At 36.7% G+C, this 26,348-nt stretch overlaps 2 protein-coding genes across 2 annotated transcripts; both read left to right on the top strand.

The window, feature by feature from the left end:
- The first annotated feature begins 193 nt into the window (after positions 1 to 193).
- Positions 194 to 7,326, top strand: LOC103032318 (E3 ubiquitin-protein ligase TRIM35-like). Its single transcript, XM_022674471.2, has 6 exons — positions 194 to 666; positions 2,687 to 2,773; positions 3,666 to 3,896; positions 3,992 to 4,014; positions 4,729 to 4,847; positions 6,472 to 7,326. Exons 1-6 carry the CDS (start codon positions 256 to 258, stop codon positions 6,990 to 6,992), a joined length of 1,392 nt encoding a protein of 463 aa, XP_022530192.2. The 5' UTR covers positions 194 to 255; the 3' UTR covers positions 6,993 to 7,326.
- A 12,214-nt stretch (positions 7,327 to 19,540) lies between these two features.
- On the top strand, positions 19,541 to 25,660 carry LOC111193473 (uncharacterized). The gene is made up of 7 exons (XM_022674382.2): positions 19,541 to 19,580; positions 19,742 to 20,050; positions 20,132 to 20,452; positions 23,214 to 23,327; positions 23,505 to 23,545; positions 24,366 to 24,568; positions 25,648 to 25,660. The coding sequence occupies exons 1-7, from the start codon at positions 19,541 to 19,543 to the stop codon at positions 25,658 to 25,660; spliced, it is 1,041 nt and encodes a 346-aa protein (XP_022530103.2).
- The last annotated feature ends 688 nt before the right edge of the window (positions 25,661 to 26,348 follow it).

Here is a 26,348-nt window from a genome sequence, read left to right as displayed (position 1 = left end):
GGTTGTCTATTGTTGTGACTTAGATGAAGATCAGAACACATTTAATCACCAATTTATGCAGAAATCCAAGTATAATCCCAAAGCGTTCACATACTACTTGTTTACTTGCAACTGTACTGTACTGTCAGATATTGTGGTTAGAGGTTTTTGGGGAGTGTTGCAGTGCTGTGAGTTTCCGTTTCTCTAAAAGTGAAAGTCTGGTGTCAAGTTTCCTGTAGACGCTCTCTCTGCATTACTCTGTATTACTCTGTGAAGATGGCCTCGGCACTGTCTCCTCTGGAGGAAGACCTGACCTGTCCTGTGTGCTGCGAGATCTTCTCCGAGCCGGTTCTTCTGTCCTGTAGCCACAGCTTCTGCAGGGAGTGTTTGCAGAAAAGCTGGAAGGGTCGGGAGGACAGAGAGTGTCCTGTCTGCAGGAGGAGGACGGACGGTACGGACCCCCCGCTGAACCTGGCTCTGAAGAACGCTTGTGAGTTCGTGGTGAAGCAGAGAAGTGCTGGAGCTCCCACAGCTCCCACAGCAGAGCAGGATCAGTGTCCAGTTCACTCAGGGAAGCTCCAGCTCTTCTGTGTGGATGATCAGCAGCTGGTGTGTGTGGAGTGTGTGGCCGGGGAACATCAACGCCACAACTTCTGCTCCATCAGCAAAGTGGCCGAGGAACGGCGGGTAGGAACCAGTTAATCTCTTTAATGCTTATCAGGTGTTTTAATAACTTCAATTCAATTAAATTCAATTTTATTTATATAGCGCTTTTACAACAAAGGTTGTCACAAAGCCGCTTTACATGGAAAAACAGGTCCACGCCTCTAATGAGCAGCACCACAGAGATGCCAACTTTATGGTGACACAGTGGCAAGGAAAAACTTCTACTCGGGTTGACCCGCTCAGTACAAACAAATAACAAACAAACAACAGAACAAAACAGTACAGAGAATGAGCTATAGCTAATGAAACAGGTACAAGTTTATGAATATAAAAATGTGATAGGCACAAACTATGGCTAATATAGAAAGCTATGACTAATATAGAAATGCGAAATATTGAAAAGATAACAATTTCTATGAATGTTCAATGAGTCTATACACACTATAAATAACACCATATAACACGTTAATAAGGCATTATAAACATAGCTATAAAATGTTTATAAAAGTGTGCAACACATTATAGCCATATCTAAAATGCATTATCAATTGCATTTACCATACACATTATTATGCGTTATTATATTTTTACTGAACTGGGAAAATCTGCTTTTAGCTATAGAGCAGCAGTGAGCTGGAATTCACTACAGCAAACTCTAAAACTCTAGAACTCTAATACTCTGTTTTAGTTTAGTTTTTCTAATTTTATGTTTTACATTTTAGCCCTTTTATTTTATTTACTTTATAAATTTCTGCATTTTATTTATTGTATTACTGGTTTTACTTTTGGCCTTTTACCTTTTTTTTATTTATTTATTTCTGCATTTTATTTTTTTTATATATTTTTGTAACTTATTATTATAACATATTTTAGTTCCATCATTTACTTTTTTTATAGTTGTGGTGTTATTTTAGTCATCTATTTCTTTAATTGTGTTTATATTTTATTTTTCTAATTATGTATCTCTTTATATTATTGCTTATCCTGAATCATTTTATTTCTTCTCTTCTTAATTAAATCTTATATTGTTTGCTTTTTTATATAAATTAAACTTATTTTTCTGTCCCTTTAATTTTTTAAATGCTCTGCTGCATTCAAAATGATTTTAATATTTAATATTTAATTTTAATATTATTTTAATATCAGACAAAGATAACCTGAGTTAAATTAAAAAGCCAATCTATTCAAACCAACCTGGCCCTCCTGGATGAGTTGCCCATGCCCTTTTGGAGTAATTTTGGTAGGTCAAAATTATATTAATTTTATAATAATAATATATTAATTTATAATGTATTATAGCATTAAAAGATAGGGAGATATGTGCATCATGGGAATGATTGCTGTGTGTTGGCAAAGGACTTGGCAATGCAAAACATATCATGATTTTAATATATTGAAATATACATATATATATATATATATATAGTCCAAGTCCAAAGCCCATATAAACTGTGATACACAGAAACATTATCAGTGAAATATACCAAAAACCTATAGCAGAAACAACAGTATATTACATTATAAAATATTATTCCACAGTGACCTCTAGAGGTCTCTTTCTGCTAGGCCTTACCAAATGTCTCAAATTACTTCAGTTTCTGAATCAGTTTCTCTGATTTTGCTATGTATAGGTTTATGTTTGAGTAAAATGAACATTGTTGTTTTATTCTATAAACTACAGACAACATTTCTCCCAAATTCCAAATAAAAATATTCTCATTTAGAGCATTTATTTACAGAAAATGAGAAATGGCTGAAATAAAAAAAAAAGATGCAGAGCTTTCAGACCTCAAATAATGCAAAGAAAACAAGTTTTAAGAGTTCAGAAATCAATATTGTTTTTTTCATGCATCTTGGCATCATGTTCTCCTCCACCAGTCTTACACACTGCTTTTGGATAACTTTATGCAGTTCAGTTTGGTGGTTTGATGGTTTGTGATCATCCATCTTCCTCTTGATTATATTCCAGAGGTTTTTAATTTGGTAAAATCAAAGAATTATATATATGTTTTGCTTTATTTAGTTCTTCATTTCTTCTCAGGAGGAACTCCAGATCAAACAAAAGGCTCTACAGCTGAAACTGAATTCGGTTAAAAGAGCTAAAAACACCTACAGCCAGCACTTTCAGGTAAGTTCTACATTAAAAAGTTCACGTATGATATATTGTGCTCCTCTAAATGTTTAAATGTTACTTCCACCAGCTTCTCCGAAAGAAAATGAAAGTGTTAAACATAGGCAAAATTTCAGATTTGCCTTAAAAATAGAATTGCCTTAAAAAATACACATTAACTGTTTTTTTTGTAAAAGAGGGCCCTGCCAAAAAAAGCAAATATGCCCACAGATGTTTTGCTCAGCTTTTTATCATACTTACATTTTTCAGACAAACAATTTTACATTTTTTTAATATTTAAAATTTTACATTTTACAATTACAGATACTATAAGTTACAATAAAAAGCATCATTTCAAACCAACCTGGTCCTCCTGGATGAGTTCTTCATGCCCTTTTGGAGTAATATCGGTCGGCCGGTCACTCCTGGGAAGGTTCACCAGTGTTCCATAATTTTCCCTCCATTAGTGAATAATAGTGAATCACTGTGGTTCTCTGGTGTATCAAAACTTTAGAAATGATGTGTGAGATCTTTTATCTGCTTCATGTTGTCAGAGAGGTTCTAGTTAAGTGATTTCTTGATTCCACAGGTCTGGCAGTAATCAGGCCTGGTTTTGGTTAGTGGTAAAATTGAACTCTGCTTTCCAAAAAGTGTGGATTTTTTTACAGTTAATTTATGGAGAGGTAAAAATTACTTTTTCACACAGGACATGGTTGGGTTGGATTGCTTTTTTTATCTCTTAATAACAAAAACCTTCATTTAAAAAGTGTTTTTTTATATTTACTCAGGTTATCTTTGTCTGATAAATGTGAAAAATATAAGTATGATAAAAAAGCAAAAACAAAAGAAATATGTTAATCCTGTACTTTTTTACTTTTTATTAAACTAATGCAGTGAACCCTTCTCTCAGTCTCAGGTCCAGCAGACAGAAGATCAGATCAGGGAGGAGTTTGAGGAGCTCCATCAGTTCCTCAGAGAGGAGGAGAAAGAAAGGATCACTGCACTGAGAGAGGAGGAGGAGAAGAAGAGGAAGAAGCTGAAAAAGAAGACTGCAGAGATGGAGAGCATGATTGAATCTCTCACTGAGAAGATTGAGGTGCTGAAGGATGGATTAGGTTCTGAGGATGTTGCTTTTATGACGGTAAGCTTCTTGGATACGTTTCTACATTTATGCAAAATTAAAAAACAAGCTATAGAAATTTGACTTTAACTGTTTTCTGTTTGTTTTTCCTTTAGAAATACACAGAAGCAAAGAAAAGGTATGATGACCTGCTTTTTACCATCTGTTTTAACATCTGTTTGTACCGGTAGAATCTGTCCCTTTATTCACTGAATGAGAAAAAAAATAAATGGAAATACTTGGTAAACCTCAAATTGGCATATTTAAAATGCATGATTATGTTTTAGTTTAATTTAACTGATGCAGGGAGTAGCTTCTCATGTGTTAAAAAAAACATGTGGAAAGATGTTCATCTGTTTTGAAAAGGTCAAATTATTGGAATGCATCAAACAGAAAAAAAGAAAATCAAGTTAAGAACTGTCCAACACATTATTATTATTATTATTATTATTAAAAAGTGAAAAGATATTGGGTAAACATGATCTTTCAGGAAGGAACATGGTGGGAAAAAAAGTCTTCAGCAATCATGTAAACAACTGGTGAAATTGTAGAAATGAAGAAAATGAAGAAAACAGCACCAGAACTTAAGGCTATGTTGTTTAATAGTGAAAGTAAGAGCTTTGCCACTCACAAAGTGCAGTGAAGGGACTAAACAGCTGTGTTGCTTTAAGAAAAGCTCCAATCAGTGAGGCTAAGTTCAGCTTCCAGTTACTAGAGAGCGTAAAGATTGGACTCTGGATCAATAGAAGAGGAAGGTCATTGTGATTATGAGTCCAGGTTTACCCTGTCCCAGAGTGATGGATTGGCCTGGTAGTGTATAAACTATGAAGCATTTTTATGTTTTATATTTCAGTGCTGAGTACACAGTTCCAGAACCACAGCTGGATTCAGGAGCTCTGATTGACGTGGCCAAACATGTGGGAAACCTGAGATACAGAGTGTGGGAGAAGATGAAGGACCTCTGTCCTTACTGTAAGTGGCTGATCACAACAGTACATTGCATTTCATCAAATAACTTTATATTTATATTTTTATATTTATTGTACAATTGTCATCAAAAAAAGTGTTGCACCAAGAAGAAATCTTAGATTTCTGCATAAATAATTATTAAATGTGTTCTAATCTTCATCTAAGACACAACAATAGACAAACACAGTCTGTTTAAACTAAAACCACACAAAAAATATGTGTTTGCATGGTTTTATTGAACACAACATGTTAACATTCACAGTGAGGGTGGTAAAAGTATGTGAACCCCTAGGCTAATGACTTTTCTAAGAGCTAATTGGAGGCAGGATGTGATGAGATGAGCCCCATAAAAAACATCAACACACGAGTTTTGAGTTTGCTTGATGTGAATCATGCCTCCCACACAAAAGATCAAACTCTCAGAAGACCTAAAATCAAGAACTGTTGACTTGCATGAAGCTGAAAGGGTTACAAAAGTATCTCTAAAAGCTTTGATGTTCATGTATCCTCGGTAAGACAGATGCTCTACAAATAGAGAAAGTTCAGCACTGTTGCTGCTACTCTCCCTAGGCGTGGTAAAGTCCTGTAAAGATGACTGCAAGAACACAGAATGATCAATGAGATGAAGAAGAATCCTTGAGTGTCAGCTAAAGACTTACCTTGCTGCATGTTTAAAGTTTGCAAAAGAGCACCTGCATGTTCCACAGCACTACTGGTTAAATAAACTGTGGACATATTAAACCAAAATCGAGTTGTTTGGAAGAAACACACAACACTATATGTGGAGAAAAAAGGCACAGCAAACCATCATCAAAACCTCATCCCAACTGTGAAACATGGTGGAGGGGGCATCATGGTTTGGGGCTGCTTTGCTTTGCTGCCTCAGGGTCTGGATGTATCGCCGTCATCAACGGAAAAATGGATTCCCAAGTTTACCAAGACATTTTACAGGAAAACGTAAGACCATCTGAAGCTCAACAGAGGATGGATGATGCAACAGAACAACGACCCAAAACATAGAAATAAAATCAACAACCGAACGACTTCAACAGAAGAAAATAAATAAATACTCCTTCTGGAGAGTCCTGACCTCCTGAACCCAACTGAGATGCTGCAGCATCATGACCTCAAGAGAGAGATTCACACCAGATATCCCATAATATTATAGCTGAACTGAAACAGTTTAGTGAAGAGGAATGATCCAGAATTCCTCCTGACCGTTCTGCAGGTCTGATCTGCAGCTACAGGAAACCATTGGTTGAGGTTTTTGCTGCTAAAGGAGGATCAACCAGTTATTAAATCCAAAGATTCACATACTTTTATTTACACTCACTGTGAATATTAACATGCTGTATTCAATAAAACCATGCAAACATGAAGATCAGAACACATTTAATGGTTAATTTATACAGAAATCCAAGTAATCCCAAAGCAAAAAGTTCATCTACTTTTCTTTGCAACTGTATTTCTGATTAAAATTACAATCCCACACTTCCTTCTGGGTGCAACTATTTATTTTTATTTGATAATGGATGTATATAATAATAGATAGCTACTTAAAATGCTAGTAAAATTCTAACTCTGTAGAGCGTGACCAAGCATCTGACCAGAACAATCCTTTCTGCAGTTCCAGTGATTTTGGATCCGAATTCAGCCAATAAGAGCCTCACCTTGTCTGAAGACCTGAGCCGACTCGTACCAGGAGCTCCACTGAAGGCTCTACCCAACAACCCTGAGAGGTTTACTGATCAGACAGCAGTCTTTGGCTCTGAGGGATTCACCTCCGGAGTCCACAGCTGGGTGGTGGAGCTTGGAGAGAATAAGTGCTGGAAAATAGGAGTGGCCAAAAAGTCCGCGAAACAAAAACTTTTTTCTGCTAAACCCAAGAAGGAAATCTGGGCCATATCTTTGCAGCAAGGACAGTATTCATGGCCCAAGGACTGTAATCCATGGTCCATTTTTATATTTCAGAAAATTCATGTTCAGCTGGATTGTGATGAGCAAGAGGTGACATTTTTTAACAACTTCCACATGAAAATCGCTGTGATGTCCGTCAAGGCCACAGAAAAGGTTTATCCATTTTTCTGTACTTCAAGTGAAGACGCTCTCAAGATCCAGCCATCCAAGGTGATTGTGGAAAAAAAGTGAACAGGGATTAATTTTTATCACTGAAAGATGTTGCGTGTGCGTGAATTAAATTGTATTTTTGTCATGGAAAATTTTAGTTAAGATGTCTGGAGTTTCCACCTTTGGCTGGGAAAAAAATAATAAATTAGAATAAATTTTCTACAACCCTTCTACCTGTTTGACTTCTACATTGACTGGGAGACGATATTCTCAATCCTTCATGCAGAATTCTTTCAGTTTTACGATTTGTAAATTCCACTTTTTGTACAGATGGTCTCACATTTTCTCAAGCATTCTCTGGTAAAATAAAGAGTTAATACTAGTTTATTCTTGGGTGGGAATTTTCTTCCATTCTAGAAAGAATTACATTTCTATTAATGACATTTTAGAAATTTTACTTCAAATAAATGTATTTCTAGCTGCATGTGTATAGTAGGTACATTACCCCATTTTTTAACATAGTATCAAAGAAAAAGAAATGTCCATAATAATTGGTTGTCCTGATTCACTCACATGGCTGTTTGTAAGCAAATTTGTGATTTGTAATTAGGTTGCAATTTGTAAGGAATTCGACTATTTTTTTTTTATGAAGTTGTATTTTGTACTTATTTCATTAATTTGTCAGTTGGGATTTTTAATTAATTAGGTTGTAATTGTGATTACATTTTTAATTTTGTTGTGTTATTTGGGATTCAATTGCAATTTACAATTAACGGAATTGCAGAATATTTTAATAGAGAGTTAGTTTAGACTCTAACTTCTTTATGGGGCCAAGGGAATTCTCTGTTGGGGGATATAACTTTTTGTTTACAAGTTTTATATGGGAAGAAGATGGGTTATGGTACACGGCCAATACATGCTTTACAGATTTAATGAATTGATCATTGTTAATAATAAATGTAGTTTGTGGAATATCATTGTACTTTGCAAAATAAACAAGTAAATAATAAGTCTTGCTAAAGTGTCAGTTTATTGGGTTTGGGTTGGGGTTATAACTTCACTAAAATCACTAAAGGGAGAATGCTGGTGGCTGACTCTTAGGTCCATATGTTTATCTCAGAACCATTCAAAACTCTACGCTAGCCCCAGGTTATTGTCCCCATCATCATGTCCCCAAGATCCATTTTTGTCCCCATGTTAGCCCCAAGGTCCATTCTTCCCAACATAAATGACCAGAGCCATTCAAATCCCCATGCTAGCCCCAGGTTCTTGTCCATATATTGGGCCCTTGGGTCCATTTTTGTCCTTGTGTTGGCCCCCAGATCCGTCCCTGTCCTTGTTCTGACCCCAGGACCATTTCTGTTCTTGTGTTGAACCCCAGGTCCATTTCAATCCTTGTGTTGGTCCCCAGGTCCATTCCTGTCCTTGTGTTGGTCCCCAGGTCCATTCTTGTCCCCATGTTAGCACCAAGGTCAATTACTGTCCCTATATAAATGCCCAGAAACATTTAAATCCCCATGCTAGCCCCAGGTCTTGTCCATATACTGGCTCTCAGGTCCATTTCTGTCCTTTTGTTGGTCTCCAGGTCCATTCCTGTCCTTGTGTTGGTGCCCAGTTTCATTTCTGTTCTTGTACTGACTTCCAGATAAACAGATCCAGTCTAGTTCTTGTGCTAGCCCCAGGTCCATTACTGTCCTTATATCAATGCCCAGAACCATTCAAATACTAATGCTAGGCCCAGGTTCTTGTCCAAATACTGACCCACATGTCCATTATTGTCCTTGTGTTGTCCTGCAGGTTTATTTCTCTTTCTTTGCCATGCCCCAGTTCCATTACTGTCCCAGTGTTAATGCCTAGAACCATTCAAATCCCATGCTAGCGCAGAGCTCTTGTCTGAATACTGAACCCCAGGTCCATTCCTATAATTGTGATGGCTACCATAGATACATCCATGTCCTTGTACTATCCTCAGGTCCACTACTGTCCTTGCTCTGACCTCCAGGTTCCTTTCTGTTTCTGTGCCAGGATCGAGGTCCATTCTTGTCTTTGTGTTAGCCCCAGGTCCAATCTTGTCCTTGTGCTGGTTACCACGACCACTCGTGTCTCTCTGCATGTCCTAGGTCCTTTTTGTACCTGTGCTAGGTTCCAATTTCCCTAAGTTGTATTCCTGTCCTTGTGCAGGGTTCTAGGACCATTCATGTCCCCATGTCGTCCCTCTAGGTCAATTTTTGCCCTTAAACTAGCCAAGTTCCTCAGACAGTAATTGAGTCTAGTTTAGTTTAAGACTTAGTTTTAGGCTTAAACCATGTCAGCAAACCAGCTCTACCTGTTAAAAGTCTCATCAGTATGTTACGCCAGTAATACACGTTGCATAACTTCAACCATACTCTTCGAAACACAGAAAGCAGAAGTGCACGCTTACTCTGTCTGCTTTTGGTCAACTGTCTAAACATGACTGCAGGGTTTCTACACATGCACTGCATGATGTAATAGTCTGTGTATTTCGAAAAAGAGCGAGATTAAGTACATTCAACTTTAAGAAAAAGCTATACAGTGCCTCACAGCAATGTTCTAAAATGTTGTGGTAGAAAGTTTGTCAGTTTGCATTTAGCATTTAAATTAAGCATTTAGCATGAACCATGCCCAAGCCTACCTCACCTTTATCTCAACTACCTATGCACTGGAATATCCAATATTTTTGTGTAAAAAGGAAAATCAAACCTGTTTTGAATAAGTTTTGTGTTTTTATGTATCTAGAGTTCTAAGTCTCTAATGTTGTCCCATAGGTTGTTCGTTGCTGTGCCTTGACCCCCAGGTGATTTGCTCCTTTGCGAAAGTCATCCTTTTCTTGTCCGTTCTGTAGAACAGTAACTCCACACCTTTCCCACGACCTCCAATGATCTGTGAAAGGCTGGTTCATCAAGGTATGCTTTAAACCAGCTTTCAACCTAGTGTTCTGGGGACACTGATGTGTGCTGATCATGCCTTACCCCAGATAATCCCAAAGACTGGATCTGCCTACAGATTGGAAGTTCAGATCTGATTGCATCTACCTTTTGTGCACAGCAAAAAAATCCAGCTGACGTTTGGAACAATATTGAGGATGCAACTGATGCTTCCTTCTTAGCCCTTGGTTATTATTTAATTCGCTAATTGCAAGAGTTGGGACCTCTCTGGAGAGGTCACCACAAAGCCTTGTTAGAATATTCCACATGTTTGAAGAATAGGCTACTAAGTATGAGGATTCATGTTATAGTTAAGAACCTGCACTATATTGACTGTATCCTAGGGTTAGCTGTATCCTAGGTAGCTCCTCTGCTAGTAACTCTGCAGACCTCCAGGTCCAGGTTCATGCTCTACCCATGATCTTCAGCACTTTGAAGAGAACTGGTTCAGCAACGATTACTTCTAATGCTCCAACCCGGTGCTTTTGAAAGGGCTGCAGTGCGAAATTGCATTTCTTGTCAAAGTACACAACCCTTAGTACACAACAGAAAAGATGCAGCTGATGTTACTTTCACATCCTTTGGTTACCCACAATTTTCTGTGCACCAACCATTGCACTGCAATTGCAAGATGTTGGACTTTTCTGGTGAAGTCGCAACAAAGCCTTGGTGTAAACTGCTCCATACGCATGACCAATAGGCATCTGAGGAGGAGTCTTCAAAGTACATGCCCGATCTACGCTCACTTGTTCACACCATCGACACATTCACAAGAAACTCAACTTTCAATCTGAGAAAAAGAAAGTCTTAAGTCTTAAAGCTTAAAGAGAAGATAAACCCAACTGGAGTGGATCCTGAATGAACATCAGTTCAGAATGAAGATCTTCCTCATCTTCGCTTTCTTCCTGGTCTCAGGTCAGATATTCTACTTTAAAATACATGTACTGTAGATTTGTGTAGATTCTATGCAGTAGATTTTGAAACCTACAAATGTGAGAACCTGGAACATGTGAGAACATACATAAAAAATAAGATAAATGGTTGATGGTCTTCTACACACTGATAAAAGTACTTTTTTGTACTCGAAGGTACAATTGTACCCTCAATGTTATAATATTATCAACTGGAATGAACCGACAACTGGAATTTTCTAATTGGAACATCAAAAGAGCCGACAAACTCCAAGTTCAGAACATGTTTTATACAGTTTATTATCACTTATATCTATTATTATCTCACTAAATCAGTCCTACACACAGTAGTGCCCATCTTCCACCAGTGGACACAGTTTTATGCAGTTTAAATGTGCAAAATACAGAATATCACAGTGTCACTCTATGGGAATCAACAACCATGATAAGTTAGGAGTCTTGCCCCAGGACTCTTATTGGTGGAACACAGCATCCAGTCACCTAGACCTGGAATTTAAACTCAGTACCCTGAACAATGTGGTAGCTCACTGCACCACACCAACCACCCCTTCCCATACCCCTTGTTTTCGAGTAACTACAGATTTGTACCATTTAACCAGCCTGTGTCACTGTACTTATAAAAACTTTAAATAAATACTTACATTTTTAACTATACATTTTTATGTAAAAGCCAGGCATCTTCAAGTTCTTGACATGTATTCAGTTGATGATAATGTTCATAATCTTTATAATATTTACTGGTATAAAAAAAAAAAAACTTTTGTCTCTTTTGTACCTCAGTGTAAGGTACAGCCCCAGCAACAATCTTTATATTCTTTTACATACAAATCTGTACTTATTTTTCTTAGTGTGTTTCTGATTGGCAGATCCGGTGGTGGGCTTCAATGTGATTGGCTACCAAAGAGGCAGTGTCATTATCTACTGCAAATACAAAGATCATAAAGCACATAACAAATATTTCTGTAAGGATTCAACAAACCAGTGTGTGAATCTGAAACCTGATCAAAGGCAGAACTCGTGGGATCATAAGGACAGAGTTCACCTGCATGACTGTCCTGAAAAAATGTATATGAGATTGATTTTTAGAAATCTGAGTTTAGAAGATGCTGGATCTTATCGGTGTGGAGAGACGGGAGTCTGGAACTACACTGTGAACCTGACGGTGAAAACAGGTATCATTTCAAATTATAAAGGATGAGATTTTGGCTGAATTCCACTAAAGTTTATTACGTTTTATTTTGTTTTATTGTGTTTTATTGTGATGTGTGATTGACAGATCCATCTTGGCGGGGACCAAAGCCTGTGATTGGTTCTATGGGAGGAACCGTCAGCATCTTCTGCTCCTATCCGGCGGGATTTGAGAAAACCGATAAGTACTTCTATAAACTGGAGCGTCGACACATAGAAAAAGTGATCGACACCTCGGATTCTGAGAGAGAAAGATTCAGCATCCTCGAGGAGAGAAAATCTAAAGTGGCAGAACTGAGAATCAGCAAGTTAAAAGGAGATGATGGAGGAATTTACTCATGTGGGGTGAAAACTGAAGGAAATGAGGTCGATTATTATTCCCTCTTCCATGAGATTCAGCTGCAAGTTTCTGGTGAGATACATTAATACTTCTTTCTTCTGTTACAGATCACAGAATTAGTAAGGTGGCAGGAATAATATGGAACTGTCTGGAATCAGTATATATATACTTTATAATAAAGCTTTTTCTAGGAAAAAGTAACTTCTCATGCAATATATTTCTTAGCTTCTGCCTTTTGGCCTATGATGAATAAAAATGGTTTATGAAGGAATGATTAGAATTTTTCCCAATGCCATCAAACACTTAAACAAAAATATATTTTTATACCGTACTGTGAATGTGTTTGGTATTTAATTGTCCATTTTATGGAGAAACCATAAAGAATGTCCTGATTTGTTGGGTCATAAAAGCTTAGTTCTATTCTATTCTGTTCTGTTATTCTGCTATAATTTTTTTTTCTATTTTAATCCATTTTAATGTATCATATTCTACTATATTATATTTTTAGTCTAATGTATTATATTATACTATATCATATTATATTCTAATGTATTATATTTTACTATAGTCTATCCTAATCCATTCTAATGTATTCTATTTTTATTACATTCGATTGCATTCTGCTTTACTATATTCTATTCATTGTGTTCTTTTTTTACGTATAGCCTAGTGTATTCTACTCTACCATATTCTATTCTAATATATCCCATAATACTATATTATATTCTAATGTATTCAAATATACTATATTTCTCCCTATTTTTAGACTTATGCATTCTATTCTACTATATTCTATTCTTTTTTTGTATAGTGTAATATATTCTATTGTATTATATTCTATTCTAATGCATTCTAATGTATTTTATTCTTTTGTAATTTGTTCTTTTTTTTTTAGGTGTTACGTATTATATTACACTATATTCTACTGCATTCTACATTACTATATTCTATTCTATTCTATTCTATTCTATTCTGATGTATTCTATTATACTATAATCTATTTAAATTTGGCCTAATGTATTCTACTATACTATATTCTATTCTGATGTGTTCTATTATAATACAGTCTGCTCTGTTTTTTTATAGTTTAATATATTCTATTCTATTATTCTAAGATCTTCCACAGAGATCCTGTGTATTTGTGTAGTTTCTTGCTAAGACTTTAAATAGACTGTAAATCTGTATTTATTAAGATTTTAGATATGTATTCTATTAATATAAGAAAGCAAACTGAAAAAATAACAATAATACAGTCACTCTTCTTCACTTTGGTTATGTTGGTCTAAAAGATGGGTAAATAATTATACTATAAAATACAAGAAAATTGTATAAAACATGTATAAAGTTAGAGTGTACGGCTTTTACACAACAAATGATAAACAGTATGAGAATTGGAGCACAAACAGCTGACAAACGTTGAACCACAGACAGAGTTCAGAAGAAATTTCACCATCTGGGTTTAGGCCTCTGATCAACCGTCTAAACATCTCCACAGAGTTTCTAAACTCTTGTGATGAAAGGCAGTGAGAGAAAGAGAAGTATGCTTTATTCCATATTGAAATTTTAAGAAAAATAAATATAAACAGCTCTTAAACTGTAAAACATTCGACAGTAAAAAAAAAAAAAAACCTACAAACTACAATGGCACCAAATGTAATTGCTGCAATAAAGTGACCTCATCTGATGATGGTATATGTTTCTACTCTACTACAACAATATTTTCAAGAAACAACTTTACATTCATACAGTGCAGTAAAAAACATTCCCCCACTACAGATTTCTTTTGTTTCTTGTTTTATTATACTTTTATCAAACAATTATCAAACAAATTTTAATATCAAACAAAGATTGTGTAAATATAAAAAGCGACTTTTAAATGACAATTCTATTTATTAAGGGAAAAACGTTTTTTTTATCATTTTTATCTTGGTAATTCTCCCATAGAGACCATTTTCGACCAGTCAATTTCTTATTATTGAATCATTAACACTGATCTTAACTGAGGAGAGTGAGATCCTGCAGTTCTTTAAATGTTGTTCTGGGTTCTTTGGGGATCTCCTGGATGAGTTCTTCATGCCCTTTTGGAGTAATTTTGTTCGGTCGGCCGGTCACTCCTGGGAAAGTTCACCAGTGTTCCATGTTTTCTCCATTAGTGAATTTGCTAGTATTGACCCACGCCCTTGACTGGGCAGAGAAAAAAGAAAAGAGGGGGAGTATTGGGGTGGAGTTCGGGGCAGCTTCGCTGTAAAGCGTGAAGCCGAAGCCCCCCCTCTCATGAAGAGAAACATGAGAAAAAGAATAAAATGAAAGAAGGAGGAAGATGGGGAGGAGGTGGTGCGAGGTTTGTTCAATGAGCAGGTAGAGAGGAAGTGACGGTTTAAATAGGGAAGGAAGTGGGAGGAGTGAGGGCGTGGATCAACTCCCAAAACTTAGTTATGGATACATAACTCCACTTTGCTAGTATTGACCCACGCCCTTGACTGGGCAGAGAAGAAGAAAAGAGGGGGAGTATTGGGGTGGAGTTCGGGGCAGCTTCGCTGTAAAGCGTGAAGCCGAAGCCCCAAAAGTTAAATCAGAACTTTTGACCACTGCAAGGATTTAAGAAGAGTTCTGACTGTGAAAGGCTTGGGAACTCCAGCTTCTGAGTGTTGGAAGTCCGACCTTGTAGTCTTTGAGAAAGCCAGAGGATGAACCGATGCATGGGGAAGGCAGTGTGGAAGTCAAAGGAAAGAAAGGTAGGGAATAATTAAGAAAGGTGTTTGAAGGTGCTGCCAGCCTATTCAAGTATGGGAGTGTACTGGAATAACAGCATGGAGGGTGAGGTCCTAGGAGTCAGAAAGCAGTTGAAGTGGAAAGATGGTGTTGAACGACTTTGTGGAATGATGCACATGGTGTACATGTAATTTAAAAGCCCCAAAAAGCAGCCGCTTTTTGTGGAGGAGGAGGAGTGGCCAGGCTCGAGCACCGCCATACGAGACTGCAGGGAGGCGGAGCCACATCCCGCCAGCGGGCCGGGAGGAAGAACGCAGGTTAAAAAGGAAAACAGGGAAAAAAACTGGGCGTGGGCGCTGGTAGCAGTAACGGCGCGACCACCGGGAGCGGCAGCAGCAATTGCGTGGGCGTGGGCACCGGCAGGGGCATGGGCATCGGTGCCGGGAGCGGCAGACGAGAGAGAGAGAAAGAAGTCCGGAGGGAACCTTTCGGTAGCAGCCAGACCAGGCTGAGGAGCCAGACCAGGCTAAGGAGCCAGTAGAGGAGACACCAGCCGCCGTGGTTGGAGAAAGATGCACAGTAATCAAGGAAGGCAGCCGGCAGCAGTGGCGGTGGAGGAGTAGGTGTGGACAAGAACAGCTGGTTGTGCGAGGTCAGACTCTAGCCGCAGGAGACATAGAGGTGAAGTACCATCGTGGAGCAGGTAAGGAATGGGAGTCAATGCCGCCGGCGAGGCTGATTAACTGCGAGGCTGTTCAATCGCGGGGTCGTTCAACTGCAAGGTTGTTCAACGAGCATGTAGAGAGGAAGTGACGGTTTAAATAGGGAAGGAAGTGGGAGGAGTGAGGGCGTGAATCAACTCCCAAAATTTACTATTGAATCACTGTGGTTCTCTGGAGTCCCAAAGCTTTAGAAATGATTTTATAACCTTTTCCAGACTGATATTAAAGTTTGTTTGATAATCTGGAAAATTTAAAACCCAAGTCTATGCCTTGCATTTAGAAGTTTCACCCATGTCTGGTTCAATCTCTATAGTGTTTGTGCTCTGTTCTACATCTACCACAAGATCTAAATGTTATATTCATCTTAATAAACTTCTGTGAGAATCTGGTTCATCTACTCTTCAACTTCTTATTAAGGCCATTTTATTTCACTATATTTACTTTATTGATTATTTATATATTATATGGCATGATATTTATATTTCTATGGCACATCAGTCACTTTCATAATCAATGTCTTTGCACCTTGCACTTTGCTCTGTTAATTATTTAATGACCATTAGCGACATCTACTGCACTGCTCTGTTTACAGCCTTATATATTTCCTATTCTTCTGTGTTTTAATATGTTTGTTTGAATATTTTTCTTATTGTATTGTGTTGTTGCTGCTGGATGCCTAAATTTCCTTTGGGATCAATGAAGTATCTATCTATCTATCTATCTATCTATCTATCTATCTATCTATCTATCTATCTATCTATCTATCTATCTATCTATCTATCTATCTATCTATCTGATTATAAAGATATATGCTTAACTTTATGGGCACAACATTTCTGGTCAATTTTCCAGTAAGTTTGAGTTTTTGTTGGTTTGTTGGTCATGGATTATTCTCCGATCTTTCAGGTCTAGGTTCGTCTGGAATCATCATCATCTATGTGAGTATCTGTGTGGTTCTGCTGCTGATTGGAGGATTAACACTGACCTTCTACAAACAGAGATACTCCAGGACTGGAGGTACTGTTCACACCTGTTCATTATATGTAGATGATGGATTCATAAGCTAGGCATAGATAAGAGTGATTAGTTTAAAACAGTAGAAAAGCTATAAAAGATTATGAATTTCTATACTTAATCTTTTCTTTCTTTCTGCAGGCTCCACCTACATCAGCCAAACATCTGGAACTATTAAAACAGTAAGTAAAGTAGAAGATCACAAGAACTCTTAAAAAATAGACATATGACAAGACCATGCTACTATTACTACTAATACTACCACTGGTACTGCTATTATATTACTTCTACTATTAGCAACCACTAGTAGTAAACATTCTTTTCGAAATTTGATGGACCAGCTGGTCTACCAGCTTTAGTAGATTTATTAAGGTACAGGTGGTTGATACAGGTGGTTCACCAATTTGGTCATGCTGGTCAAACTGGTGGATCAGCATTGCAAGGTTTGTAATATTGGATTAATAGACCAGTAGAGCCAAGTTAGCCCAATAGCATGACCAACATAACAGATTATTGATGTGTAGATAGATAGATAGATAGATAGATAGATAGATAGATAGATAGATAGATAGATAGATAGATAGATAGATAGATAGATAGATAGATAGATCTTTAACGGTTTGTAAAAGGTTGTTTTCTGTGTTTCTGTAATTTTAGAAAGATTACGAATCTAATCCACCTGGGATGCAGGAAAACATCAACATGAGTCCAAAACCAGACTCCATCTCCAACCAATCCGATTCAATCTACCAGAACCTGGACTCCATTGCCATCCAATCAGATTCAGTCTATCAGAGTATAGATCCCAATGACATCCAATCAGATTCATTTTATCAGACTCTAGACCCCAATGCTTTTCAATCAGATTCACTTTATCAGACTCTAGACCCCAATGCAATCCAATCAGATTTAATCTACTAGTGACTAAACCCCAACACCAGCCAATCAGGTTCAATCTACCAGAGTCTAGACCACAACACCGACCAATCAGATTCAGTCTACCAGAGTCTAGACCCCAACAGCAACCAGTCAGATTCAGTCTATTAGAGTCTAGGCTACAACACCAACCACTCAGATTCAGTCTACCAGAGTCTAGACCCCAACACCAACCAATCAGATTCTGTTTACTAATCTTTAAATCCCAAAAATATCAAATCATATTTAACTTATCAGACCATGGGTCACAAAAACAGAGTATAAAGCTAAATATATATCTATCTATCTGCCCATGTTCTGATTATGAATATGGACAACATGCTGGTCGCCAATGTTAGCAGAATAAACTTTACCGATATTTTTAAAGAATAAAAATAATTAAAAAACAGAAAATATGAAGATTCATATTTTAATATTATGTGCCTACAATAACTGTATAGTTACATCTCAACAATCTATTCATGAAGTCATAATAACTGTTGATTACATTTGTATCAATAAAATAATGATGTTAAATAATAATGAAGTTATAAAGTTACAGATGTTCTTTGTTTAAGCATTTGAGTTTTAATATCTGTATGTTTATATGGTTTAAACAGTCAAAATCAGTTAAAATTCTTTGTTTCTTAATATGTCTATTTGTATGTTTTGTAACTTAAATACTTTCATCCAAAGTACTGTTGATCTTTTTAACTTAATAGTTTCTGATTACGCAACTAAAGCGAACTTAAGCAAATGAACTGAAGCACATATTTTATTCTACATGCTTTATCTTTTTTTGTGAGTTTGTGAATGCAAATGTGTTATTTTGACTGTTCAATAATGAAATCATGGAATATGTTTGAATGAAATATATTGTGCATGAATAAAATACATATTTGAATCAGTTGATGTGTTTAGTTCTCCTTTTTTGCAGCAGAATTTAGTGATCTGCAGTCAAGCCATCAACTGCACACTGTGCTGCTTGATTTAGGGCGTCAGTATGTCTTTGCTATCATAACGACAGGGAAAGTACACCTTGCGTGGCTCATTAAGCATTCTGTTTATTGTTAATGTAAAAGTTGGTTTTTTTGAGTCGCACAAAGTGTGATTCAACTTTTCCTGTCATTACGATAGCAAAGACTCACTGACACGCCCACAGACAGAGCTGAAGCCGGGCGGCGATGCCGCCTCGTCAGATAGGAGCTAACAGTGCTAGGAACAGCATGCAGTTTATTCCTGTGTTATTTGTGCGAATAACACATCAGCTAGGTCAGTGGCTGAACTTTACGTATCAGGGCATTATTACACATGTTGTAAAGTAACATATGACATTGTAAAGACTGTTATTAGTGTAAAAATCTCTTTATTTTAAAACGTTTCTAACTGTTGTTAGCCAATCAGAGGTGATATGTTTGCATGTATGAATATTCATGAGCAAGAGCCGAAATCCTATCGTTTCTTGCCGTCTACTACTCCACCGGACTAAAGCAGTGTTATTTGGGTTTTTTATGTCTTTTTTCACATGGCATTTATTCATACTAAAGACAATACAGGACGTTTTAAAAATAAATCAATGAAAAAAATGATGGAATGAGACCTTTAAAAATTGCTTATACAACGGTGGAAATATATATGGGAATAGTCTTATCTAGAATAATCTTCTGTGGGTTTGCATTGATTTGTGATCATTGCAACTGGAAGGAGGAACTGTGCTTTTGAGCAACTCCAACTCTTATCGGAAAATAAGGAACCAACTAAACCAGTCCGAAAAGAAGAGAAGAAAGATAGACTCACAAGTAGTGTCGTTTCACTTGGAGAAGAACAAAGTCACACTTACAGAAGATCAGTGAACACCAGGATGAAGATCCTCCTCATCTTCACCTTCTTCCTGATCTCAGGTCAGATATTTTACTTCAAATTAAAGTAAGAAAGAATTAAATTGTATGGATTTATGAATATTGTAGATTCTGTGCTGTAGAATTTGATGCATGAATGTAGAAATTAAAAAATCTAGAGTTTAAAGTTAAATAAGGGTCTATTTTTTCTGTTTAAATTGTAGAAATGGTTGTTGGCTTTGATGTGATTGGCTTCACAAAAGGTAGGATCATCATCTACTGCAATAAACTGCAAGAGGAATCTAAAAGAGGAAATGATAAATATTTCTGTAAGGAATCGACAAAGCAGTGCCTGTGTCTGAAACCTGATCTCCCAAGGAATTCATGGATTTTCAAAGGAAAATTTGGTATATTTGAGACTTCTAAAGACGTTAGAGTTTCCTACAAAGATCTGAGGTTAGAAGATGATGGATTATATCAGTGTGGAGAGACTGGAGTGTGGAATCAAACCGTGAACTTAATTGTGAAGAAAGGTGAGAAAAATGTCGAATATTTCAATAAGATTTTTGGATACCTCAAAGATAAAGGTAATTTATGAATTATATGATTCACAGATCCATGTTGTTTGGAGTCAAAGACTGTGATTGGTTATCTGGGAGAGACCGTCACTATTAACTGTTCCTATCCAGAGGAGTTTCAGAAAAACATCAAGTACTTCTATAAACTGGACGGTGGAAATGTTCATTTATTGATAAATTCCTCAGCATCCCAGAACGACAGATTCTCCATCTCTGATAACAGAAGATCTAATGTTATCAGTGTGAGAATCAGTGATGTGAGAGAAGATGATGGAGGAGTTTATTACTGTGGAGCCGGAAAAAGCTCTCCAATTATTTATTTCTCGCTCTACACTGAGATTCAACTGCAGCTTTCTGGTGAGAAAAACATAAAAAAACTTAATCTTTCAGGAAGAAATGTGGTGGAAAAAAAAAAAGCTTGAATCATGGTGATCGGCGATCACTTAAACATTTGGTGAAATCATACAAATGGAAGAAAATCAGCACTAGAAATCATGTTTAATAGTGAAAGTAAGAGCATTGCCACACTCACAATGCAGTCAAATGTAATTGAGTTTTATATAGAGTTATAAATGTACCCCTCCAGGCCCATAAAAATGTCATAAATTGGGTTTAAAACCTTGTTCTGTATACAGGCTACAAATGTAGGTGATACAACCCCTTTTTCTGCAGTGAAATAACTTATTTACATTCTGAAAATTTGAGGCTTTAAAATGCCTGTTTTCTCTCTAATCCACTTAATAATTCCAGATCAGTAACAATCAATCAGGAATCAACACAAATTCTGCAGGTTTATAAATAGACATTAAAACTAGACAAACAGATGTTTACTCATTATATTTTGACAGATTTACTGAAATATTTTTTTCTTTATTTTCTATTACAAATACAATTATGATTTCTAGTAATGTTCCTTATCAAACATGAAAGCTTTTGATGTGATGCTTAAATAGCAATCCGTAAGATCTAGTGGTGTAATATCAGGCAGATGTTTTTTTTTTGCACTATAAGGTGCACTTAAAATCCTTTAATTTTCCCAAAAAATCATCAGTGCTCATTATGTATAAAAATGTTACCAGTCAGGTATTAAGGAGCAGTAAAGCCACTCCACTGAAGTACAGAGTTATACAGGAGTTTCAGTGAAGTTTCTCTCAGAGATATCATGTTTAATAGTGAAAGTAAGAGCTTTACCACACTCACACAATGCAGTAAATTACTATTTTACAGTAATTGAGTTTTAATGTAAACCATAGTTCTATATAGAAATATTGTATTTGTACACTGCCAGGCACAAAGAAGATCAGAAATTGGATTTAACATTTTTTTGCACTATAAAATCGCAGTTAAAAGCCTTTAATTTTCCCAAAAAATCATCAGTTCTCCGTATAATCCGGTGCTCCTTATGTATGAATTCTATCAGTCAGGTATTAAGGAGCAGTAAAGCCACTCCACTATAATACAGCGTTATACAGGAGATTCAGTGAAGTTTCTCTCAGAGATATCATGTTTAATAGTGAAAGTAAGAGCTTTCCCACACTCAAAATGCAGTGAATTTTGCAATTGGGATTATTTCATAGTATATGAGTTTTAATGAGTACAGTTTTATATAGAAATGATATATTTATACAATGCCTAGACTAAAAAATATCAGAAATTGGATTTAACATATTTTTTGCACTATAAAATTGCACTTAAAATCCTATAATTTTCCCAAAAATCGTCAGTGCGCCTAATAAATTTGGTTAATTGTTTGTTTAACACTGCAGTGGTTTCCTATTTACCTTTTTTGTATTATTATTATTATTATTATTATTATCATTTTACCTCACTAAAGGTAAAAAGTTCAATATATATTTTTGAGTCTGTAGTGTGGGTCTGTTGGACACATTGGGGAGAAATTAATGCAAATCTGGACTGAAATAAATGTTGTGACGGTGCAGAAGCTTGTGGAAACGATGCCACAGCAAATTCTTAATGTGATCAAAGATAAAGTCCAACAAAACCAGGCAGTGTATAAGAAACATAACTGGAAGACTGCAATTTAAAGTGGCTTACACTTAATATAACTAATAAAATAAAGCTAGCATGAAGTTTAAGTTTAACAGCTTTTACACAACACCCTGAGCGTGATAACAAATGAGGAAACTTTTGTTGTCTTATTACACCATCTAGGTTCAGGCTTCTGCTCAACTGTCTCAACTTTACCGCAGTGTGTCTAAACTCCTGTATGATGAAATGTAAAGAGAGGCCTGAACATTCACCAGCAGCAGAACAATCAACAACAAATAGCTACACATTTTAACCAATCCTATACTGTTATTCTGTTCCTGCTCTCCTGAGTACTGATCTGATTTGCCTGTGTCCAATTATTAATACATCTCTGGAAAATAAATGAAGAGAGCACTTCAGTTTCTGAATCAGTTTCTCTGATTTTGCTATTTATAGGTTTATGTTTGAGTAAAATGAACATTGTTGTTTTATTCTATAAACTACAGACAACATTTCTCCCAAATTACAAATAAAAATATTCTCATTTAGAGCATTTATTTCCTCAAATAATGTAAAGAAAACAAGTTCATATTCATAAAGTTTTAAGAGTTCAGAAATAATCAATATTTGGTGGAATAACCCTGGTTGGTTTTTAATCACAGTTTTATTTCATGCATCTTGGCATCATGTTCTCCTCCACCAGTCTTACACACTGCTTTTGGATAACTTTATGCTGCTTTACTCCTGGTGCAAAAAATTCAAGCAGTTCAGTTTGGTGGTTTGATGGTTTGTGATCATCCATCTTCCTCTTGATTATATTCCAGAGGTTTTCAATTTGATAAAATCAAAGCAACATCATTTTCAATGGTCTATTTTTGTCAGAGCTGTATAAATTTGTATAAATGCCTTTTCCTATCTTGTCCCACCCTTTGCCAAATATTAGTTCTCATATTTTTGGGCTTGTCTGTGGATTAAACATCTGGTTTGGTTGCTCGGAAAAGATCTGGTTCATCTTTCAAATAAATAGAAGGCTTCACATCTCTATGAATCCAGTAAAATTGAATTATTTTTGGTCATTTGTGTACATGATAAAGTTCATGGTCATGGTCTGTATTTTCCGTTTTTTTAGCTCCAGATTTGTCTACCATCATCATCATCATCTCTGTGAGTATCTGTGTGGTTCTGCTGCTGATTGGAGGATTAACACTGATCTTCTACAAGCTGAGATGCTGCAGGACTGGAGGTACTGTTCACACCTGTTCATTATATGTAGATGATGGATTCAGATTCAGGTGTAAAGGTGTGATTAGTGTAATACACTAGGAGTTTTGTAACAGTTCCCGCTTTTGCTCAATTACTGTAATCAGGATTGAATTAATACTGCATTTTTTTATAATTGACCTTTATTGTCTTTCTTTAGACTCCGCCCACATCAGCCAAATATCTGGAACTAATAATACAGTAAGTAAATAGGATGGATGAGGTAGCACACCATAAGAACATTAACAGTACAGATATAGAAGAACAAGAAGGGTTACCCTTATTACTAATACTACTAAATCTAGAAAACTAGTAAAACTAATACTAATACTACTTCTACTACTTCTACTACTTCTACTGCACCCCCCGCAAAGAAAAGCACCCCCTCTCGGGAGCGTATTTCCAAGTAAAGTTGAAGCGCATTATTATAGCTTTTATAAAAAAATGGTGAATACACGGTACCAAGATGGGGTGCTTTTCATGGCGGGGGTGCAGATTTTGGCACTACTATGGTGCCAAATTCAGCATCCCCACCAGGAAAAGCACCCTCTCTCGGGAGCGTATTTACAAGTAAAGTTAAAGCGGATTATCTTAGCTTTTATCAAGAAGATGGTGAGTATGTGCTGCTGAGAGAGGGTGCTTTTCATGGCAGGGGTGCGGATTTAGGCACTACTATGGTGCTGAATTCAGCATCCCCGTCAGGAAAAGCACCCCCTTTCCGGGAAAGGCTGCAGGCAACATGAATATTTTAAATTTTTTCTTAGGAGTCAGCGTAGCTTAGAACAGCATCTTGGGTATTTCCATTTTCTAAAAAAAAAATAAAGCCAGGAAAAGAGAGAGGGTGATTTTCCTGGCGGGGTGCTGAATTTGGCACAACACCAGTATTGCTATGAATAGTAGAAAGCTGTTTTCATACCATTATGGTGTATGATCACGGTCAACCAGCTTGGTCAAACTAAATTTAATGTAAATTATATGGATTGCTTGTAAATGCTTACCTTCTATGTTGCTGTCATTTCAGAATGATGATGATGATGATGATGATGATTACGAAAATAATTCACTTGGGACGCAGGACAACATCAGCATGAGCCTGGTCTCCCCGAATCTAGACTCCACCTCCAACCAATTCGATTTAGTCTATCAAAACCTGGACTCCATTGCCAACGAATCGGATTCAATCTATGAGAGTCCTGACCCCAACACCAGCCAATCAGATTCAGTGTACCAGAGCCTAAACCCCAACACCAACCAATCAGATTCAGTGTACCAGATCCTAAACACCACCACCAACCAATCAGATTCAGTCTACCAGAGTCTAAACCCCAACAACAACTAACCATATTGAGTGTTTCAGAGTATGAACCGCAACACCAACCAATCAGATTTAGTCTACTAGTGATTGGACCCCAAAAACAACAAATTTGATTCAGTCTATTAGAGTCTAGACCCTAAAAACATCCCATCCGGTTCTGTCTACCAAACTCTAAACCCCAACTCCAACCAATCAGATTCAGTCTACTAAAGTCTAAACCCTAACACCAACCAATCAGATTCAGTTTACCAGAGCCTAAACCCAACACCAACCAATAAAAGACAGTCAACCAGAATCTGGTCCCCTAAACCTACAAATAAGACTATCCAGAGTCTTTCCAGAATGGAATAAATCCAAGTCTTGGACTTTACAGAACTTTAAATGGAGATTTTCTATTGAAATGTATTAAAGTCAGATATTTCAATCCAATTTAACCCACCAGACCCTATAAAATTCTATATAAATGTACCTGGCCGGTGATGAAGGCAGTCAGTATTGCCAGAGTAAACTTTGATAGGAAATGTCTATTATAACTAGATAGTTACCCCCAACAAAAATCTGTGTTTGATGTGTATGATTAATTGGAGAACTATTTATGAAGGCACAAATATGTTTGTTATAAATATTAATGTGTATTTTTGTCATAGTCTTAGTACAGCATTCGTGAGTTCTTGAATGGTCATGCTTTTGTATGTTTGTGTCTTCTGTAATATGAACACTTAAAAACGACTTTCTTTACTGCCTGAACCTTTGCAAAGGACTATTTTTCTTTAATACTTTTCAATACCAAGCCAATTATTTTTGTTTTTCAAGCTAGGAGTTTACCAAATGTATTGAATCTGTATGCGTTTTATTGTGCCTGACTAATCAATAGTAATGGAATGTGTTTAGATAAAATATATGAATAAAAGACATATGTAGCAGTTTCTCCCTTTAGGTATTTTGTTTTGTAGCATAATTTAAGTGTTGCTGAATATTTCTCTTGTAGATATTATGTTTGAATTCTTAAAAAAAAAAAACAGATACTATCGACTTCCTTCAAAGTCTATAGTCACCCTCTAGTGGACAAAACATAGACCTTCTAAACCCCAATACCATTCAAATTCAGTCTATCAGAGCCCCAAGCCCAACACAAGCCAATAAGGTTTAGTCTACATGGGCCTTAAACCCAACACCAGCCAATCAGATTCAGTATACCAGAGTCCCAAGCCCAATACCAACCAATCAGATTTAGTCTGCCAGAGTCCCAAGCCCAACACCAACCAATCAGATTTAGTCTGCCAGAGTCCCAAGCCCAACACCAACCAATCAGATTTAGTCTACCAGAGTCCCAAGCCCAACACCAACCAATCAGATTCAGGCTACCAGAGTCTCAAACCCAATACCAGCCAATCAGATTCAGTCTTCCAGAGTCTCAAACCCAACACCAGCCAATCAGATTTAGTCTACCAGAGTCTCAAACCCAACACCAGCCAATCAGATTCAGTCTACCTGAGCCTAAACCCCAACACCAACCAATCAGATTCAGTCTACCTGAGCCTTAACCCCAACACCAACCAATCAGATTGATTCTACCAGAGCCTAAACCCCAAGAACAATCTGGGGAGGTCCTGATGAGCCCCAGTTTCATCATTACTTATTTTTTTTACTGAGGAATTTTTGCCATAACATATAGATCAGAGCATTACT

The sequence above is a fragment of the Astyanax mexicanus genome, chromosome 21, assembly GCF_023375975.1.
Source record: "Astyanax mexicanus isolate ESR-SI-001 chromosome 21, AstMex3_surface, whole genome shotgun sequence".
NCBI classification, from domain to species: Eukaryota; Metazoa; Chordata; class Actinopteri; order Characiformes; family Acestrorhamphidae; genus Astyanax; species Astyanax mexicanus.
The sequence above is the reverse complement of the archived record's forward strand: the minus strand, read 5'-3'. Positions and strand labels throughout refer to the sequence as shown.

Coding starts and splice junctions, on each gene's coding strand:
- LOC103032318 (XM_022674471.2), top strand. CDS start 256: ATGGCCTCGGCACTGTCTCCTCTGGAGGAAGACCTGACCTGTCCTGTG. Junction 3,897..3,991: donor AGGATGTTGCTTTTATGACG/GTAAGCTTCTTG, acceptor TTTTTCCTTTAG/AAATACACAGAAGCAAAGAA. Junction 4,848..6,471: donor GAAGGACCTCTGTCCTTACT/GTAAGTGGCTGA, acceptor TCCTTTCTGCAG/TTCCAGTGATTTTGGATCCG.
- LOC111193473 (XM_022674382.2), top strand. CDS start 19,541: ATGAAGATCCTCCTCATCTTCACCTTCTTCCTGATCTCAG. Junction 20,453..23,213: donor GATTCAACTGCAGCTTTCTG/GTGAGAAAAACA, acceptor CCGTTTTTTTAG/CTCCAGATTTGTCTACCATC. Junction 23,546..24,365: donor TATCTGGAACTAATAATACA/GTAAGTAAATAG, acceptor CTGTCATTTCAG/AATGATGATGATGATGATGA.